Below are 18,777 nucleotides of genomic sequence, written 5' to 3' on the forward strand. Positions count from 1 at the left end.
CGTGTGGCTGGGGAGCGGGCGGCTTGCGTGGAGGGGGTGTCGCCCCGCGATGTTTGCTGGGCTCTGAGCAAGCACACAATGACTATTAAACCCAACTGTCCATATAATGGGACAGATTCGACAAGACACCCACCGGAGCACCAGGACCCCAGCCGGCCAGGCTGTAAATCCTGCCCGTGCGGCGCTCGCCTGCTCACCTGTCCAGTTATCCTGGCTTGGCCCAGGCCTGGGGCAGGGTGGGCTCAACCCCCACGGGGCCCGAGGGTGGCCTTGGACTTGGAGAGTCAGGGGGACCGAGAGGGTCTAGGCAGTCTGCCCTGGCTGAGCAGTGTCGGGGGACACTGGAAGGTCAGGTCCTGATTGTGTTGGGGTGAGGTGGGCCCTGGCACCCCCTCTCAGCCCAGGACCTTGGTGGCAGGGTGGGGCTGGAGCTCTGTGGCCCACTCGGGGTTTGTCCCGGGAGTTGAAGAGAAGACAGTGGTGCCCCACTCCAGGGAGGGGCGCTAGCACCACCTTCGTCTACATCAGGGCTCCCGCTTAGCCATCCTCACTCGGCACCAAGCCCGGCTTCTGACCCACGGAGTTCTCACAGCCGTCCTGGGGGAAGGTGTTCATCCGAGTTTTACACGTGGGGAAACGGAAGCTGGGAGGGAACAACTTGGTCACGAAGCTTGTAAATGCCCACTGCCTCATTCCACACATCCAAACCTCAGAGCCGGGGGCGACCCCTTGATCCTGAAAATGTCTTACATGAAATGAAAGCCAGCATCCCAGGCGCCCCTCACCCACTGGGCTCTGAGGCCTTAGACTCCCGGAACTCCTGTGAGAACTGGGATGCAGGCCTGCACGTGCATCCTCCCGCCCCCTGGGCCCCCAGTCAGAAGAAAAGTGTCAACAAGTTCCACGCAGGCAAGGAGGGGTCCCTGCTTACTCACTCTGCAAACGGAGCTGCCTAAAGATGCTCGTCCCTGGGATGAGAGACGCAAGTGTAATTTAGGTTTTGATATTATGAAAGTCTCGCTGCTCTAAAACAGCGGGGCACTCGGTGCCTCATTAATAAAGGATAAACTCGGAGTCTATTTACAAGGCGCTTTTTGGGGTTATTTACTCTCCAATATACATATGTAATGTTGCGCATACTTACCGCTAGGTACAGCTCATCCTTCCAGCCTGGGCCTTGGAGTCGCCCTGGGAAGTGGAGGCCCTGCAGGGTGGAGAGGGTCACTGGGGAAGAGGGAAGGCAGAGCGGGCCCCCTCTGAGAGAGGGGAGGCTTTGTGGGAGATGACAGGTCCCCATGGAGAGAGGGGAGCCAGAATTTTAGAGCTGGACAGTAGAAAGGTCAGAGAATGCACCCTGTCTGTCTCCCCTACCCCCTCCATCCTCCCTGAAGCCCCTTAAAGACAGGCAGGGTCCAGGCTAAGCTCTCTGCCTGGCCTCCAGGCTCCTGCTCCCAACCTCTGGCTCTGGATCAGGCCAGGGTGCGGTGGCTCCCTCACCACGGCCCTGCTCTGACCAGATCTCAACCACACTGGGGAAGAGCCCCCCCCCCCAGCTCTGAAAGGTCAGCCAGTCACTATCAGCAAGCTTGTCTCTGCAGCTACTGTGCACCAGCAGCTCTGTCACAGCCCCGCCGCCCCGCCCGAGTGCCCAGTGGTGCTCAGAGTGGTTTCTCCCTCAAACCGGGATGGAGGCTGCCTCCCAGCTCCAGGCGCCAGGGGCCAGCCATGCTGAGTTGGTCCCCATCGCTGCTCACCTGCCCATCTCCCTGCAGCTGCCACCACCTTAGCCTGGCCTCCTCCCATTTCCTGTTGTGTCCCAGTGACTGCATTCATCTGTCAGGTAGGGAGGGCACTGTTTTCATCTTCATTTTATAAATGAGGGAGCTGAGTCTTGGGCTAGGGAACTCACCCAAGGCCATACAGCCAGCAGGTGCCAGGCTGGGATTTTAATCTGGATTAAGGTTTTTACCCCCAGAAGGCCTCCTCGAGGGTCCTGGGCCTTGGCTGCCCACTGTGGCCCCTCTGTGAAGCATGGCCTCTAACCAGCCCATAGCCTCCATTCTCCTGCAGCGAACCACCCTTCACAAACTGACCTCAGCTGGTTCAGTCACAGAACACCCAGCACATGCAAACTTGGACCTGGACCCTGGCTGGGTGGATTTCAGTGTATGGAAGTGGATCCTGGTTAACGTGCTGGGGAGCTTGGACATAGGGCCACCCACCCGTGCACCCCACAGCTTAGTGTTGTGAGGCTGTTTGAGCTTGTCAGCTCCTCATCGAGGAATGTATGGTCCAGGGCCAGCCTGGGGGCAGTAATGGTGACATGTGAATGGGGCAACATCAATGCTAACCCCACCCCTGGGACCTGGTCAGTTTGGAGCAAGGAGATATCCGGTGGCCGCTGGGAGACCTGCAGCCTTGTTGCAGAGAGCCCTGTGGGGTGGTGTCAGGTTCCCACCAGTCCCTCGGGAACCCCCAGGGGTCTGAAGGAACAGAGTCACCACTGGGATGCAGCTCATGGCTGCTCCAGGCCTCGGTGGGAAGAGACCACGTTCTCTGTATTCTTCCTGACCTGAGGGCCCAGAGTTGGGGGAGAGCTGACCTGGACGGTGCTGGGCAGAGGGAGGACGGCAAGCAGGAGGACCTGATCCATCATTGTTGGAGAACAATGAGCCGTCACCAGCCTAATTAAAGATGTAATTACAGCAAATGCATTCTGGGCTGAGAATGAATGATGGATGGTAGGAAGGCACCTTGTAGCCAGCAACCGGGGGATGCTGCTAAGCTCCTCACTCCTGGTTGGGGAACCTTCCCCCTAGCTGGTTACAGGGTGTCCCAATGCCCCCCAACAGGGTGGTGACAGACAGGTGGGAACTAAAGTGGGAGCTGAGGGACCAGGCAAGGGCCAGGGCTGGTGTGACCACTTGCGAGGCAGTGGGGCAGGGCCAGGAAGGAGTGTCTCTGTGAAAGCATCACTACAGCATAAGACAGCCCCTGCTTGGGGGGCGGGGTGGGGGCGGGCTGGTAACAGGGCCCCTGGAAAGGCCAGAGGGGTGGATGGCCATTGAGCTGTGGCCCCAAAGAGTGAACACAGGGGCCAGGCCAAGGGAACGGAGCCTACAGAGGGTAACCGTAGCAGGGATCTGGTGGGCTGTACTGGCTTTTAGGTCTGGCCCAGGTTTCAGGAACTAGGAAGTGAGAGACTCTCCTGAGGTCCCATTTGTCAGGGAGGGGGGCTGGGGGAGGTCAGGGTACAGGGCAGGGACTGGCCATATGAAAAGAAAGAGGTGGGCTCCTCCCACTGCCCTAGCTGCTGCTGCCCCCTCTTTCAGCAGGACAGGCCCCCAGCCACCTCCCACCCCTCTCTAGGACACACTAAGTTGTGGGCACTGGTTGCGCCAGGGTTGCCTGGGTTTGGGACATCTTCTACTTGGGATCTCTCACCTGGATCCCAAAGCCTGTTTGCCCTGGGCCCCCACCCCCACCCCCAATCAACGCTCAGGGAGTCTGAAACCCTGCTCGTAGGGTCGGGTCACTCTGAGGCCAGCCTGAGCTGCGACCATCCCAGGGCCACGGCGTGCAGGCCTGCCCAGATGGGGAGCTTGGTGGCCTCAGCTCCCATCTGCCATAGTGGCCCCTGGCCAGGGTCCTTCAGGGTGTGCGAGCTGATCCCAAAGGAGGGAGGGCGGGGAGGGGGTGGGGGGGAGCCCAGGCAGCAGGCAGAGGGGAGGGAGGGAAGGCCACTGACAGCAGAACAAATGCTTGTAATTTTATAACCAATCTCAGCGTGTCCATGGGGGGCCGTTTGTGCCTCCACTCAGGACCAATCAGCCTGACAGAGCTATGAGTCTGCCTGAGTGAATGTGAGCAGCACCCCCCCCCAACACCACTTACTGCAATCTCATTACCCGCCCAGCCCAAGCCCGACCAGAGCTGAGGGGCTTCGGGGAAGGGCACCCAGCCCAGGCTGGAGCAGAGCCAGGTCAGGGCCTGGACCGGGCCTGGTGCCAGGAGGGCAGGCCTTGGAGAAGCAGGCGCAGAGGGAGGGAGGAAGGCTTGGGACACTTACTTTGCACCCATTGGTTGCTGAGCCTGTAGGACAGGCTAGGGCACAAGCCCCTGCCCTCAGGGGGCTTGCAGATGGGATGGGCCCCAGGGAAGGTAGAGATGGGAGACGTGACAAGGGGAGAAAGGGAGGCAAAGAGGGCAGACCCCCAAGGCAGGGCTGGCCTTGGGCCAGGATGGAAAAGAGGATAAGAAATCAAGGGAGAGGGAACCAGAGAAACCCTAGGCGGCAAGATGCAGACAGGCCACGGGAGAGAAATGCCTGCTGAGGTGAGGGGCAGCCGGCCAGTGGTGGATATTAAAGGACGGCCTTGCTGGATATCTGGCTCTGGGGATGGCCATGTGCCCATTAGTCTCTCTAATTGTCAAAAATCTAATTTAGTGTCTGGAGCCCGGGCCAGCCTCAGGTTAAATGGAGAAGGCAGGCCTGGCCATAAATCTGCCCTCCCAGCCTGGGCTGGTGCTAACTCTGCAGTTAAGTGAGGGGGTGAGGAGGGCAGCGAGATGGGACAGGGAGGGTTCTAGAGAGGGGCTCTCTCTGACCCTGATGCCTATCCCCGTCTTGCTAAGTCACGGCCAGGCCCCCCTCTTTCCGGAGGAAGCGGACTGGCTTGAGGCTCATTTGGGCCATTCAGGGGAAGGGCCTCCAGTGTGTGATGAGCTCAGAGGAGGAGTCCCGGGTGCCTGAGACTGGGACTGTAACCCCATCAGTCCCTCCTCCTCCTGGGCCCACTCAGGGTTGAGGGGTCTGCAAGGGCACAGCTCTGCACAGGGGTCAATAGGAAGGTCACATTTCCTAACACTGAACCTTTGGTGAGGAAGGGGATCACACCATGTGACCAAATGACTGGTCATCCCGTTCACTGGGTGACTGCTGGTGATGGCCCAGGAGACCCAGGGGCCACTCTTTGATGGAAACACACATGACCCTTGGGCAGCTCAGATTCCAAGCTACAGTGTGGGGACAGGACAGCCCCCTCCCCCCAGGGCCTGTGTGGCCTGAGGCACGGGAGGGCTTTCCACCTGGGCTTAGTAATGACCTCACTCCCCTCAGAGCTGCTAATTGAAAGCAAGGGGTGTGGTGGGCGCAGCAGGAAGGGTTGGGGGACTGAGAGGGCTCCTGAGAGGCGCTGCTTCCATGGGGGGAAGAAAACGACTTCTCCCGGCTTCAGCTCCGTCTCACCAGGCACCCACACGGCCTCTCCCGCTGCTACCCGAAGTGCCTTTAATTAGCAGCCTAATAAAATGCTCTTAATTGGCAAGAGCCAATCAGGAAAGAGAGGTCTCCTCCCCTTCGTCATTGCCGATGGTGGCACAGCTATAGGTTTCAAGAGAGGGATCCCAGACCCGGCCTGGCTTTGGGAAACAGTGCCTTCAGGGCTGTGTCAGGGGCGTGTCCCAGACCCCTGCCTTCTGAGGGAAGCTTACTCTGGGTTTGAAGGTGACCCTAAACCCCCAGGCCCAGCCTCTGCTCAGTATGGGGCTCAGGAGCCCAGCTGGGGACAAGTGACTAGATGCCAAGGCCTGAGCGGTCATTGCTGCCTCTTCCCTCCCTGCCCTTAGCTGATAGGAAGGAGAGCTAGTGTGGTCTCTGGAAGTTTGGGGAGCCCCTCTTCCCACGCAGGCTCCCCTTCTGCACAGTGTTCGGTCCACCCCATACCCTGCTATTATGCCTCCAGCCCTGGCAGGGATGGCTCTGCATGGGGGCCCTGCCTCTCGCAGTCTGAAAATGCTCTCATGACCAGTCGGTCCGGTATGACAGGCACTGAGGCCACACAGCTGACAGCGTTGACAGGGGGGTCTGGCCAGGAAAGGACACTCCCACTAGAAGTCCACAGAGGTAAGACAGGGATGGGTTTGTTCTGACAGGGTCCTGCTTGTGACTCCAGGAAGGGCGGGGCGGAGGGCGATGACATGCCCTTGCACCTGCCCAGGTCTGGTCTGAGGAGGGAAGCGGGTGTGCACCCCCCCACCCCCCGCCCCCCAGTCAATGCCTCCTTCATTTTCACGGTTTGCTGGAGTCTCCAGAAAGTGCTCCTCCTAAATATACGTTCACCCGTCTGCAGTCTTCTGACCCTCTCAGGAGGAAGTCAGGGCTCAGCCATGGTCATGGGGGGCCACGGCTATGGGGTCCAGTTCCCCAGTCAGACACCACGCTGGCTTCAGTTTAACAGGGGACATCCATGGTCTGCCGGGCCCACATTTATTCACAGCATTTGGCCCCGACTTCTCTCCACATCATTTTCTCATGTTGGATTATTGTAAAACGTACTTGTGCACTCTCTCAACTTGTATATTGAAAAACTCACTGTCCTACTGGTGCCGGGGCAAAGAGACAAGACACTTGGAAAATTCACTTTAATCTTATATTTGTAATTTAAGTTACTTTTTTCTGAACAGTTAAAAAAACCAAACACACTATGTTACCATGATTCTAGGTTGTGGACACATCGGCACATTGACTACACATCACCGAGACACGGTCGCACGAGTCAAAGCGGTCAGCGCTTGTTGAGTCGAGAGAACAAAGGGCTGAACCCACGGAAAGCTCCCAGGGAAGCTCACATTTGTGGCCGGGCCTGCTCCATGGCTGGAGTCCCGTGAAAATCTCTCAGAACAGCGTGGGTTGGGCTTGAGTGATCACTGACTTGGGAAGGTGTTCGTTTCCTTGGTACCCAGAGGTCTGACCCTCCTTTTCCTTCAGTGTCCAAGAAGGAACGAGACAAAAGGGAGTTGATGCTTATAATGCCATTTATCCTTAACCACACTTATCCTTAGATGCACACAGAGCCAATCAGGAGCTGAGAAAGCCAGATGGGCAGGCTGCAGAGTACGAAGTTTTAGAGGTCATCTGCCTCCCGCAAATTTCAGTGTCTAATCACAGACACACAACTTCCAATAGAAGAGGTTTTGTGATAGCAATGCGCTAAGTGTCACGTGAAACCAGGTTGCCATGATCATGCTCTTTTGGTTTCTCTCCTTAGTTCCAAGAATATCAAAGTCACAAATGAACTACGGGTAAAAGCAACAAGAAGCAAAACCCAGCCCTATTCACCTCGGAGATGGCCGTGTGGATGAAGCCTGGGGAGACAGACTCAGTCTGCAAGCTCTGGGTGCCCAGGTCAGACGTGAGAATCCCTCTAGGAGGGGAGAGAGGAAGGTGAGGAGGAGCAAGGGCGCCTCCTGGAACGTCTGTTGAAGGTGTCCAAATGGGGAAGGAGATCGAGATGAGGGTTAAAGTCAAACAGTAAACCTGATCATCAAGGAATGTGAGAGTCACAGGTGGGGGGGTATCTTAGCGCCCCTTTTTCAACCTAGATGTGTGGTGGATTCCTCCATAACTAAGCTTGCAGCCTCGACCCTTGGGCTGGCACTTCAGGCAAGACGGTGTTACCATCTAAGGTAAACGGAGGACACCAACGCCAGCAGTTCCAGAAAAGAAAACACTCTCCTCATTATTCCCAACAGCCCCCACCTCTGCCACCTGAGCCCTTTGCTTCCACACACAACCAAGTACTGGGTAAGGAGGCTGGCCCCAGTACGCAGACCAATGGGTACCAAGAGATGGCCAAAGAGTGTATATTTTCTTCTCTTTAGCTTTTGATTTTACAAAAGAAAAATTAAAAAGGATTTTTCTTAAGCAGAACACAGAATGGATGATTTAGGAGTCCCAGTGTCTTTTCCAGTTCAGAAACAAATTATAAGGGCCAAACTTTACAGTCTGTCAACAGAGTTCCAGAGAGTGCCTGTCTCTAAAGTTTCTGGTGAAGAGCCACCAGGAAGAATTTGTCAAGGGACAAATGTGAAAGGCATCCCATTCACAGCACACATCTGCTTTCAAACTGCATGTAAGAAAGCAGAAGGAAACACGTGTGGGGCAAGGCATGCTGGTGTCGTCCCGGCAGCCCCGAGGGGATGGAGCGCCCACACGGGCGCACAGGGCCCCAGGTGCAGGTGCACCCACACTCCCTGTGCCCACCTCTGAAGGGGCTCCCTCCTACCTTTAAGAACATTCCTTTGGGCCCACATGGGCATTTCAGTGAGAACAGAGTAATCTCCAAGGCAGACATTTCGTGTCACAGCACAGAGATGCCTTCAGCTCCTCTTCTACCATTCCTTTAAATGTGCTGAGACTTTCTTTGTTTCTTTTTTAAAAGGTCAAACTTTACATTTATTCTGGCCCAGTTGGGGATTAGTGATAATCAATTCCCACTGAAATCATGCAGAGATGGTAAGTGGGGTTTACCTTCTCTGGAAATGAACTTCTATTCACCTGATTATTTCTTCTACAATGAACTGGTAAATGACCCCTAGAGCTGAGAAAGGCGATTGACTCGAGTTTTTCAGACCCCTTCACTCCACTCCCATTTCCATCAGCAGCAGTGGACAGCGTGGGGAACATCCTCCGTGGAGCCAACGGCTGGGGACTGCAGGGCCACCTCCATCTCACTTAGGATGTACTGGACAAGCTTCAGAACAGTCTCAGAAACAATCTACCTTCCAACCTAGACGGGACGGCAACACCCTGGGCACCAGTGAATATTCAACAGCTCTCACTTTAGAACAGCAGCATGTGACAGAAGGGCTAGTAAGTTATGGCTATTGGACAATATTTTAAAACAGCTTCAAACCCACGCCTCTCTAACGCCTGACCTGTGTGTCTTCAGGGCTGATGGTCCTCTGCCTCATCTGCAACATCCTCCTCAACCAATCAAAAAGGCATTAATAGTCAACACAATGGACAAGGAACCACGATAAGTGACTAAATAGAAAACATTTCTTTGTGGCATTTGGGTAGTTGGGAAGGGAATTGTACTCAGAAAATACTTCCTAGGCAATGACATATTACATTGGGAAGTACTTTCTGACTATAACCTGGGAATAAAAGCTTAAAAGCATTCATAAAGCAGAAAAGGAAAACTGTGTATGCATGCCTGCCTCCCAACACGTGATAACACTCGGTCTGGGTACATCTTGGGAAGAGACGCCTTTTTGCAAATCAGAAGGAAGAGGAAAGATGGCTTTGCTCGCCTTCGCCATTGCTGAAGTAAAGGTGGCCTGGCTGTGAGGTTACTTGCAGCTGGCTCCCACTCCGAAGTTCTCCAGCAGTTGGTTAAAAAGGGGCTTTCTTTTACTCAACTGCTTAGATCAGGGATGGAAATGAAGGGCCTGAGAGCTCAGCTCCCCAGGGAAACTTGAGACTGTGCCTTGGCCTCGGGGGTTTTGATGGGCACGCCTGTGCCACCAGAAGTGGCTGGTGCAGGTCCATTCCTTGCCGCGAGAAACAGGCTGGGCACACGCTGACGGCACTCTCTGTGCTCCCGGGCTGGGTGGCACCTGTGCCCCACACCTGAAGCCCATACAGCTGCCTTTCAAGTAGCCGGGTCAGCCCGCCCCTGGCTGAGGTCCATTTGTTCATGTTATTCACCAACTCCCAGAGAAATCTTCCTGGTCAGAGGAGAGTGGAGAGTAAAGAAGACTGGAGGGAAGGAGGGAGGAAAGGAGAAGAGAAGGCAGTCTCTGCCTCAGTATGAAACCCTGTGTGCCAAGCTTCACCCCGATCTGCTCTCTCTAGCAGCTTTGCCCTTTGTAAATACTGGGTTTGGGAAAAGCAGAAGGAAGGTTCTGCAGTGCGAAGTTGAGATGATTTAGCTTGATTTTTGAGAAATGCTATTTACTGGACTAAATGAAAAAGAGACAAACTTTTACTCCTGACCACCTCTAAAGCTACTTCAACTGTGGCCTTGGCAAAGACACAGGCGCCTTGGTGCTCACAGGCCCTGGTGAGGAAACCAGAGATCTGAACCATGGTGCAGAATGCACTGAGCGCCTGGCTCCGGCCATTCAAGCCTTTCTGTAGGCTGAGCCTTACCAGTGATTTAAGATGAAGTACAATGCTTTTTATTACACATCTAATTGTTAATGAGAGAAAATGCAATCAGCAACTCCTTTGCACACTCTACATGGAGCCGAAGAGACCGCTGAGTCCAGAAAAGATGTGACCATTGATGGAACCCAGGGAATTTCGGCTCTACCCCTCCCTCTTTGGGGAAGGGTGTCAGAAGGAGAACAGAGTTGCAAATACGATGGAAACACCGTGTCTGAGAACTCATCATTGTCATAGAGGGTCACCTGCAGCAAAAGCCTCAGTTTGAAATTTTGACCGAATAGCATTTAACTTTTCTGAAAAGTGTTGCATTTTCTAGCCGATCTGTCTCATGCTAGCTGAAGATTCTCTCTTCATACTTTGCAGGTGGAGCAGAGAAGCAGGTTGGAGGGGAGTGAGGCAGGGGAAGAGGTGCAGAAACAGAGAAAAGAAATGGAAGAAAGAGGCCCGATCTCCCAGTGTACTTATTCTCGTTGTCTCTCTCTCGCCCCAGAGACGGTGCAGACAGCTGTCTCCTAAGCACAGTGGGGCTGTGCTGAGCTTGCCAGGCGCTGGGCCTTCCTGCGGTTCACAGGGAGACACTGGGTGCTGTCTGGCTTCAAGTTGTACCCCGCTCTCCCCTAGAAGTGGGTCTCTCCCAGCAGGCTATATAGGGAAACTAGTTCTTCTGCTTAACAGCAAAGCAAGAGAGATTCTGGCAAAACACTAAATATATTTATAAGTCATCTTTGTCTGGAACCAAACGAGGAAAAAAAGGTGCAGAGGGGAGAGGAGGAGGGGAAGTGAGGTGAGCTTTAAAAGTTCCAATCAGTCACGAAAGAAAAGATCTTCTGATAGCAGCAGGGAAGCAGTCAGCTGTGCTGAGCAGCCCCTCCGGGCCGACTGCAGACCAACTGTGTCCCAACGGGAGTCTCAAAGCCCCACTCCTCGGCTAGTCCGGGGGAAGTGGGTAGTATTTTGATTGTTACTGTTGTTGCTCATCCTGGTATTGGCAGATACGTTAAATACCGCAACTTTAATGAGTCCTGTGTGAAAACAGAGCAGATAGTCATTAGTCCCTTTCCCTGTATTTCTCACTCGCTCTTTGAGAAAAAGAATATTAACTTAGCTGTCAATTGGGAGAAAGGCTCAGAAATCCTTCCCAATGCCTGCTTTTGGCCCCTGCCAAGTAGGAGCTTCTTTTAGAGGCTGCACGGCCTGTTCGGGGACTTGGCAGGGGCTCACTGACATGTTCAGAGTCACGCAGAGTGATCTGATGTCTTGAGATGAAGAGGGATCGTGTGGGTGCAGCAGCACCGAGCTTGTGTCTGCTCCCTGCACAGGTGCAGCGGGTGAGGGCAGCTCTAAGGCTCTGGCCCCGCGTGGCCTCCCAAGACCAGTGTGCAGGTGGTGGCTGGGTGTGTGGTCTGGAGGTTAAGGCAGAAGCCTTGGGAAAAGACACAGCAGCCAAAGAAAGGGGGCTTCGACAAGGAAACAACGCCTGAGACAGACTCTTAGGGGATGTGTATGCTGTAGGGGTGAGAGAGGAAGGAGACGTAAGCTATAAGGGCACCAGGAAAAATATTACATATGGCAGAATGCCACAGAAATCTCAGGAGCAGCAAATTTTGGCAAAAGGAGGGGATAGGTAACATGATTACAATATTAATACCAATAAACCACTTTTTACTAAGGGCTTGTTAGGTGCTAGGCATTGTGCCAAGCAATGAAAATTTTATATACAACATTTCAGCTGCGATCCTCATAACAGCTCCGTGTAGCAGGTGTACCTGCAACCTTCACTGTACTAATCAGGAGACCAAGGCCCTGGGAGGTCACCTGCCCACGGGCACACAGCCAGGACTCGTGCCCAGGCCTGCCGGCGGGACTTGGCCGAGGAGGCCGAGGGGCGAGGAAGCAGCACGTCCTGTGAGAAGTGGGCACTGAAATGAGCCCAGCAGGGCACGAAGCACCCCACTTAGAAAAGCCACTGTAAAAAGATGTGCAGGAAAGTGTGCTAAACGCGTTCTTCTGCCACAAGCACTGAGGCAGGTGTGGGAGCCAATCCCCAGGGATAGTGCAGTTTTCCTAGACCAGTAATGACTTAACGTATTTCAACTGGGTAGGACACCAGGTATGGTTGGGATATACCACAACATAGTTAAAGATGAGTTTTAGGATTTTTTTCCTGACTCAGAGGGAGGATGAGGACTTGAATGGTGAATGCATGGAGTCCTCACCAACTCCAAAGCTACTCCCAAGGTCAAAAGATGGTTCTTTTCACTTTTAGAGGGAGTAGGGAGTGGGCATAAGGATAAAAAAAGCTACCTCTTACATCGAATGACACTGACAAGGCTGGGAGAAGTTGGCATTTTTCACCATGAGATGTTCCCATTCATACATTAAATTATCCACCCGATTTAAAGGGTTTTTATCATGGGTATTGGTTTAATTCAGGAAACTACAAAGCCACAGGCTTTTGGGTCAATTACTCTTAGTTTTGAAACTGATTCAAATCTCTTACTTTCTCCCCTCCCCCTTACTTTCTTAAGAATGCTATTAAATAATCGGGTCAGGAATTATTAGTTCTACTGCACACAGGTCAGCTAGGTCTAGTTCAGGAATCACCCAGAACGGAGGCTGGCGACCTGGATGAAGGCAGCATCCAACACACAGCCCCAGCTCTGTGTCATGATGTCAGCTTCCCTTGCTATTCACAACTTGGAAAGACAAAGGGCAAGAAGGCTCTCCGTGAGCTAGCAATACCTACAGCCAATATTCCATCCTCTATTCACAGTGCTGTGTACACAATTCTTTTTCATACCTGGGCACGTATATGAGGTCAGTGTACGATTATTTATCTGGAGATATACGTGTATGTTCGAGAAGGTGAGCGGGGGGGCTCGGCTTGGGCGGTCGGGTCGTTGAGGAAGTCCCAGATGAGGATCGTGTCATCGTGTGAGCTACTGACAATCTGGAACTCATCGAACTGGAGTCGGAAAACTCTTCCCGAATGCTCCTAAAGAAGCAGAAATGGCAACTTCTGAATTACTCAAAATCAAAAGGACACATACTCAGCAACATGTCAAAAGGAGTCAATGGTAAGGCTATGTAGTGCTGATCATTTTCTCGAGCATTTAGCTGTTTTAATGGAGAAAAAACCTAATTTGGATTAAAGGCAAGATGGAAAAGTCCAATAGTGGGCAGCTGATTTCATGCACAACCAAAGTAATATTCACTAGAGCTGAGACATGTCAAAGAGCATGCTGGTTTCTCACTGCTACCTCCCCCAGCCTTGGGCTAAACAAGACCACTCCGCATGGCCTCGTCCTCTCTCTGCACCCCTAGGATTCTTCTATAACCAGCAGCCGAGGATTGATGCACAATACTAAGCAGTGTGCCGGTAACTGTTTATCAATGGACTCTCCCAACTTGTAAAAGCATCTGCACATTTTCACGGTGTAAAAGTTCCTACCCTGAAAGAAAAAAAAAAGTTCCTACCCTGGCCAATTTCAAGCTATCTATATGAGCTCAACAAGCTGGCAAAATTCAGGACAATTTACTACCCGACTTAAGCAGTTGTAGGCATACACAGCACACCACTGCAGCACCCCAGAAGGCTTCTTGTGCCCATCGCTAGTCAATACTACCTTCATCCCAAAGGTATCAATTCACTTTTCCTGTTTTTCAATTTCATATAAATACGCTCAAAACAGCGTTCTTTTTCCTGGTTCCTTTCACTCAGCACTATAACGTTCCTCTCTGTTACTAGTATTACTAGTATTTTATTACTAGTCTACTCCATTACATGAACACACTACGATGTACTGTGCCCTGTGATGGAGCAACAGGCTGATTCCAGTCTTGGCTATTGTAAGTAAAGTCTCTATGCACACGTATGTTGATGGGTATGTGCTCCCATCTCCCCGAGGAGGAGCACCACTGGCCCACGGAGTAGGTGTGCACTCAGCGTTAGTGGGCGTGACAAAAGTTTTTAAAGTTCTACCAATTTATACTCCTCTCGGCTGTGTATCAGAATTCCAGTTGCTTCACATCTTCAACAAATTGATATTGCCAAGCTTTTAAATTTTGGCTATGTTGATAGATTTGTAGTGGTATTATATTGGGAGTTTTAGTTTGCATTTTTCTTTATGAAGTTGAAATAGTTCCCTTCTATTCCTAGTTTGCTGAGTTTATCGTGAACGGATGTTACATTTTGACTTTTCTGCATCTATCTATACAACCATGTGATTTTTCTTCTTATCCTTCTGATGTGATGGATTACGTGAATGGATTTTTGAGTATTATACCTGCTTTTGCATAAGTGGAATAAGTCCTGCTTGGTCATGGTGTGTAACCCTTTTTATACATTGTTAGATTCAGTTGGCTAATATTTTGTGGAAATTTATCTTAATATAAGTTACTTCATTTTATTGGCATATTACCATCTTTTAAATAATGGTAATTTTTTAGAAATTTTCTTTATTGTGAAATCACTAAACCTAAGGAGAGTAATATCACACTTAAATCTGAATCAAACAATTTAAAGTATTACCAAAAAATCCTACCTAATAAATTTGTATTAGTTATGAAATTGCACATTCACCTATTACATCTGTATTTTTTTAAAACATTTTATTTATTTATTTATTTATTTATTTTTTAAAGATTTTATTCATTTATCTTTAGAGGGGAAGGGAAGGAGAGAGGGAGAGAAATATCAATGTATGGTTGCCGGGAACTGGCCTGCAACCCAGGCATGTGCCCTGATTGGGAATCGAACTGCGATACTCTGGTTCGCAGGCCCGCGCTCAATCCACTGAGCTACACCAGCCAGGGCTAAAACATTTTATTTTGAAGTATGGAAATAACCATGTAACACCTGCCATCTTGCCCCCTTCCGGTCACTGTCAGCAGTGCTGAGTGAACGTGCTCTGCTGCGCAGTGCGTCTCCAGAGCCCTTACACACAACGAAACTAAAACTCCCCAGGCACCACTCTTCTGCTTTCTGTTTGTATATATTTGGCCACTTTAGATACCTCGTCATATTTGTCTTTTTGTGACTGACTTGTTTCACGTAGAATAATATCCTCACGTTTTATCCATGGTGTAGCATTCTTTTCAAGGCTGAATAATATTTGTGTGTGCATGTATCATGTTTTGGCTATCCGTTCATCTGTTGATGGACACTTGCGCTGCTTCCGCCTCTTGGCTATTGTGAATAATACTACTATGAACATGAATANACTAAAACTCCCCAGGCACCACTCTTCTGCTTTCTGTTTGTATATATTTGGCCACTTTAGATACCTCGTCATATTTGTCTTTTTGTGACTGACTTGTTTCACGTAGAATAATATCCTCACGTTTTATCCATGGTGTAGCATTCTTTTCAAGGCTGAATAATATTTGTGTGTGCATGTATCACGTTTTGGCTATCCGTTCATCTGTTGATGGACACTTGCGCTGCTTCCGCCTCTTGGCTATTGTGAATAATACTGCTATGAACATGAATATGCAAGTATCTCTTTGAGATCCTGGTTTTGATCTTTTGGATATAACGTATACCCAGAGTGAGAGTGCTGGATCATAATTCTATCTGTGATATTTTGAGGAACTGCCATACTGGTTTCCACAGAGATGTACCATTTTACATTCTTTACACAAGTGCGAATACACTCATAGACGAGCATCTGTGTGCATGGGACATATTGGTCTGTGATTTTCTTTTCTTGTAATATTTTTGTCTGCTTTTGCTCTCAGGGTAATTCTGCTTCATAGACTAAGTTAGGAAGTATTCACTTTGCTGATATCTTCTGGAAGGGATTGTTGAGAACTGGTATAATGCCTTCCTCACACATCTGGTGGAATTCACCAGTGAATTCATCTGGGTCTGGTGCTTTCTGTCTTAGGAGGTTATTAATTATTGCTTCAATTTCTTTAATAGGTATAGGCCTATTCAGATTGTCCATTTCTTTTGATGTGAAGGAACAGGATATCAAGTTTGGGGCACAGAGTTGTGTTCACAGTATGTCTTTATTATTATCCTTTTAATGACCAGGAAATCTGTAGTGATGCAAAATTGTATTTAACATTCAAAAATCAATGTAATACTCCAATTAACAGAATAAAGGTGAGAATATATGATCATTTCAATGGGTATAGGTAAGTGCATTTAATGAAATCCAACATCTACTTCTAATAAAAACTCTCAACTATCAAGGGACAGAAAGGAACTTACTGATCCTCTGATAATGTTGACCCATGAAAATCTATAGCTACCACATATCTGTGTATATGCAAGTTGCCTTTTCCCCATGATAAGGACATCCAGTTACTAATTCTTTTGATCATTGTACTGAAGGTCTTAGCACAATAAAACAAGAAAGAGAAATAAAAGGTATACAGGTTGAAAAAAAAGTAAAAGTGTATTTCTATGTATTTGCAATGAACAATCCAGAAACTAAAATGTAAAAACACCATTTACAATAGCATTAAAAGTATGAAATACTTGGGGATAAACATGATAAAAGATGTATAAGATCTTTGCACTGAAAGGTATAAAACATTGCTGAGAAAGTTTAAAGAGACCTAAACAAACAGAGATACACTGTGCTCATGGATCAGAAGACTCAATATTCCTAAGAAGTCGATTCTCTCTAATTCAAATTGATCTAGATTTAACACGATTCCAATGAAAATCTCAGCACATTTATTTTTGGGGGGTGGGGTGGGGCTTATACTACTAGACGTCATGAGTTATTAAAAAGCTGCACTAACCAAGATAATATGACACTGACATCAAGACAAAGACAGACGGCCCTGGCTGGTGTAGTTCAGTGGATTGAGTGTGGGCCTTCGAACCAGAGTATCGTGGTTCGGTTCCCAGTCAGGGCACATGCCTGGGTTGCAGGCCAGTTCCCAACAAGGGACGCATGAGAGGCAACCATACATTGATATTTCTCTCCCTCTTTACTTCCCTTCCCCTTAAAAATAAATAAATAAAATATTTTTAAAAAGAGACAAAGACAGACAAATAGACAAAAAGATCAATGGAACTGAGTAAGTTCGAAAGTAGACCCAGACACACATGGTCAACTGGTTTTTGGAAAGGCGGCAGAGGCAAGTCAGAGGACAAAGGACAGTTCTGAATAAACGGTGCTGGGATAACTGGATATCTATGTGAACTCTGAATCACACTTTGTACCATCTACAAAAGTTAACTAAAAATGAATCATAGACCAAAATGTAAAAACTAAAACTATACAACTTCTAAAGAAAACACAAGGGAAATCCTTGTGACTTTGGATTAGACAAAGTATTTTTTAGAGATATAATATCAAATAGGAAACCATAATAGACAAAGTTGATATACTGGGCTTAATCAAAATTAAGAATTTCTACCCTGGTTGGTGTAGCTCAGTAGATTGAGTGTGGGCCTGTGAACCAAAGGGTCAGCAGTTCGATACCCAGTTAGAGCACATGCCTGGGTTGCAGGCCAGGTCCCCAGTAGATGGTGCTCAAGAGGCAACCATACATTGATGTTTCCCTCTCTCCTTCCCTCCGCCCCTAAAAAACAAAAAAATAAAACCCTTAAAATAATTAAGAATTTTTGTTTTAAAAGATTCTTTTAAGGAGATAAAAAAACAAAATGGGTCTCCCGAATATGTAAAAAATCTCAAAACTCAATAATAAGACAACCACTCAATTAAAAAAAATGGGCAAAAGATTCAAACAGATACTTCACCAAAATAGATATATGGCTGGCAAATTAACACATGGAACAGTGTTCAACAGTAGTAACATTAAGGATATGCAAATTAAGATCACAATGAGGTACCATGAAACACTTACTAGAATAACTCAAATTTAAAAAAGGCTGTACACTGAGTATTGGCAAGAATGTGGAACTCTCATGCACTGTCGTACTGTAGTGTTAAATGGTACAACTACTTTGGAAAACAGCTGGGCAGTTTCTAAAAATATTAAACATACATTTATCATATGATCTAGCAATTCTGCTCCTAGGATTTACCCAGGAGAAATGAAGGCATACGGTCACATAAAGATCTGCACATAATGTTTATAGAAACTTTATTTGTAATAGTCATAAACTGGAAACAATCCGAATTGTTACCAACTGGCAGATGGATAAACTGTTGTAGAATCATACAATGGAACACCACTCAGCAATGAACTACTGATATATCAACAACATGGGCAAACATCAAAATAATTAGGCTTAATGAAAAGAAACAAAAAAGAGTACACACTCTTTTTTGATTCCATTAATTAAACCCTAGAAAATGCAGACTAATCATAACTGACAGAAAGCAGATCAGTGGGTGCCTGGGGCCTGCAGCAGGGGACGTGGGTGGAACGGGAAGGAGGGATCACATAGGGACCTGAGGATAAGTTCATTATCTTGGTTGAAGTGATCGTTTCATTGGTATGTACATATGTTAAAATTAACTACTAAGTTGTATACTTTAAATATGGCCACTTCATTGTATGTCAATTATATTTCAATAAATCTGTTTTCAAAAACTTAAGACAACTCAATAAATGAGGACAAGATTTGAACAGATACTTTACAAAGAAGGAACATGAAAAGATGTTCTACACCATTAGTTATCACAAAATGCAAATTAAAATTATAACCACTACAATTCACTAAAATGGCTATAACTAAAAAAAAACCCCGACAATAACAAGTGCTATCAAAGATGTGGAAAAATGAGCCTCTCATACATTGTTAGTGGAATTCTAAAATGGCATGCATTTGTAAACTCCTAAAATGCCACTTTGAAAATAGCTTAGTAGTTCTTTTAAATTCAAACATACAC

At 48.6% G+C, this 18,777-nt stretch overlaps 1 protein-coding gene across 5 annotated transcripts in view; it reads right to left on the reverse strand.

Annotated features, from left to right (window-relative positions):
* Nucleotides 1–6,773: 6,773 nt before the first annotated feature.
* Nucleotides 6,774–18,777, reverse strand: part of BTRC (beta-transducin repeat containing E3 ubiquitin protein ligase) — a 187,246-nt gene continuing 175,242 nt past the window's right edge. For all 5 annotated transcript variants that reach the window (XM_037064110.1, XM_037064109.1, XM_037064108.1 and 2 more), the window contains 2 exons: nucleotides 12,756–12,950; nucleotides 6,774–10,977 (listed from right to left, as the gene is read on the reverse strand). In XM_037064110.1, the coding sequence (XP_036920005.1) occupies nucleotides 12,789–12,950 (162 nt within the window). In that variant the 3' untranslated portion in view covers nucleotides 6,774–10,977; nucleotides 12,756–12,788. The remainder of the gene's footprint in view (nucleotides 10,978–12,755; nucleotides 12,951–18,777) is intronic.

This window comes from Sturnira hondurensis, unplaced genomic scaffold, assembly GCF_014824575.4.
Source record: "Sturnira hondurensis isolate 20B ecotype Veracruz unplaced genomic scaffold, ASM1482457v3 Scaffold0014854, whole genome shotgun sequence".
NCBI classification, from domain to species: domain Eukaryota; kingdom Metazoa; phylum Chordata; class Mammalia; order Chiroptera; family Phyllostomidae; genus Sturnira; species Sturnira hondurensis.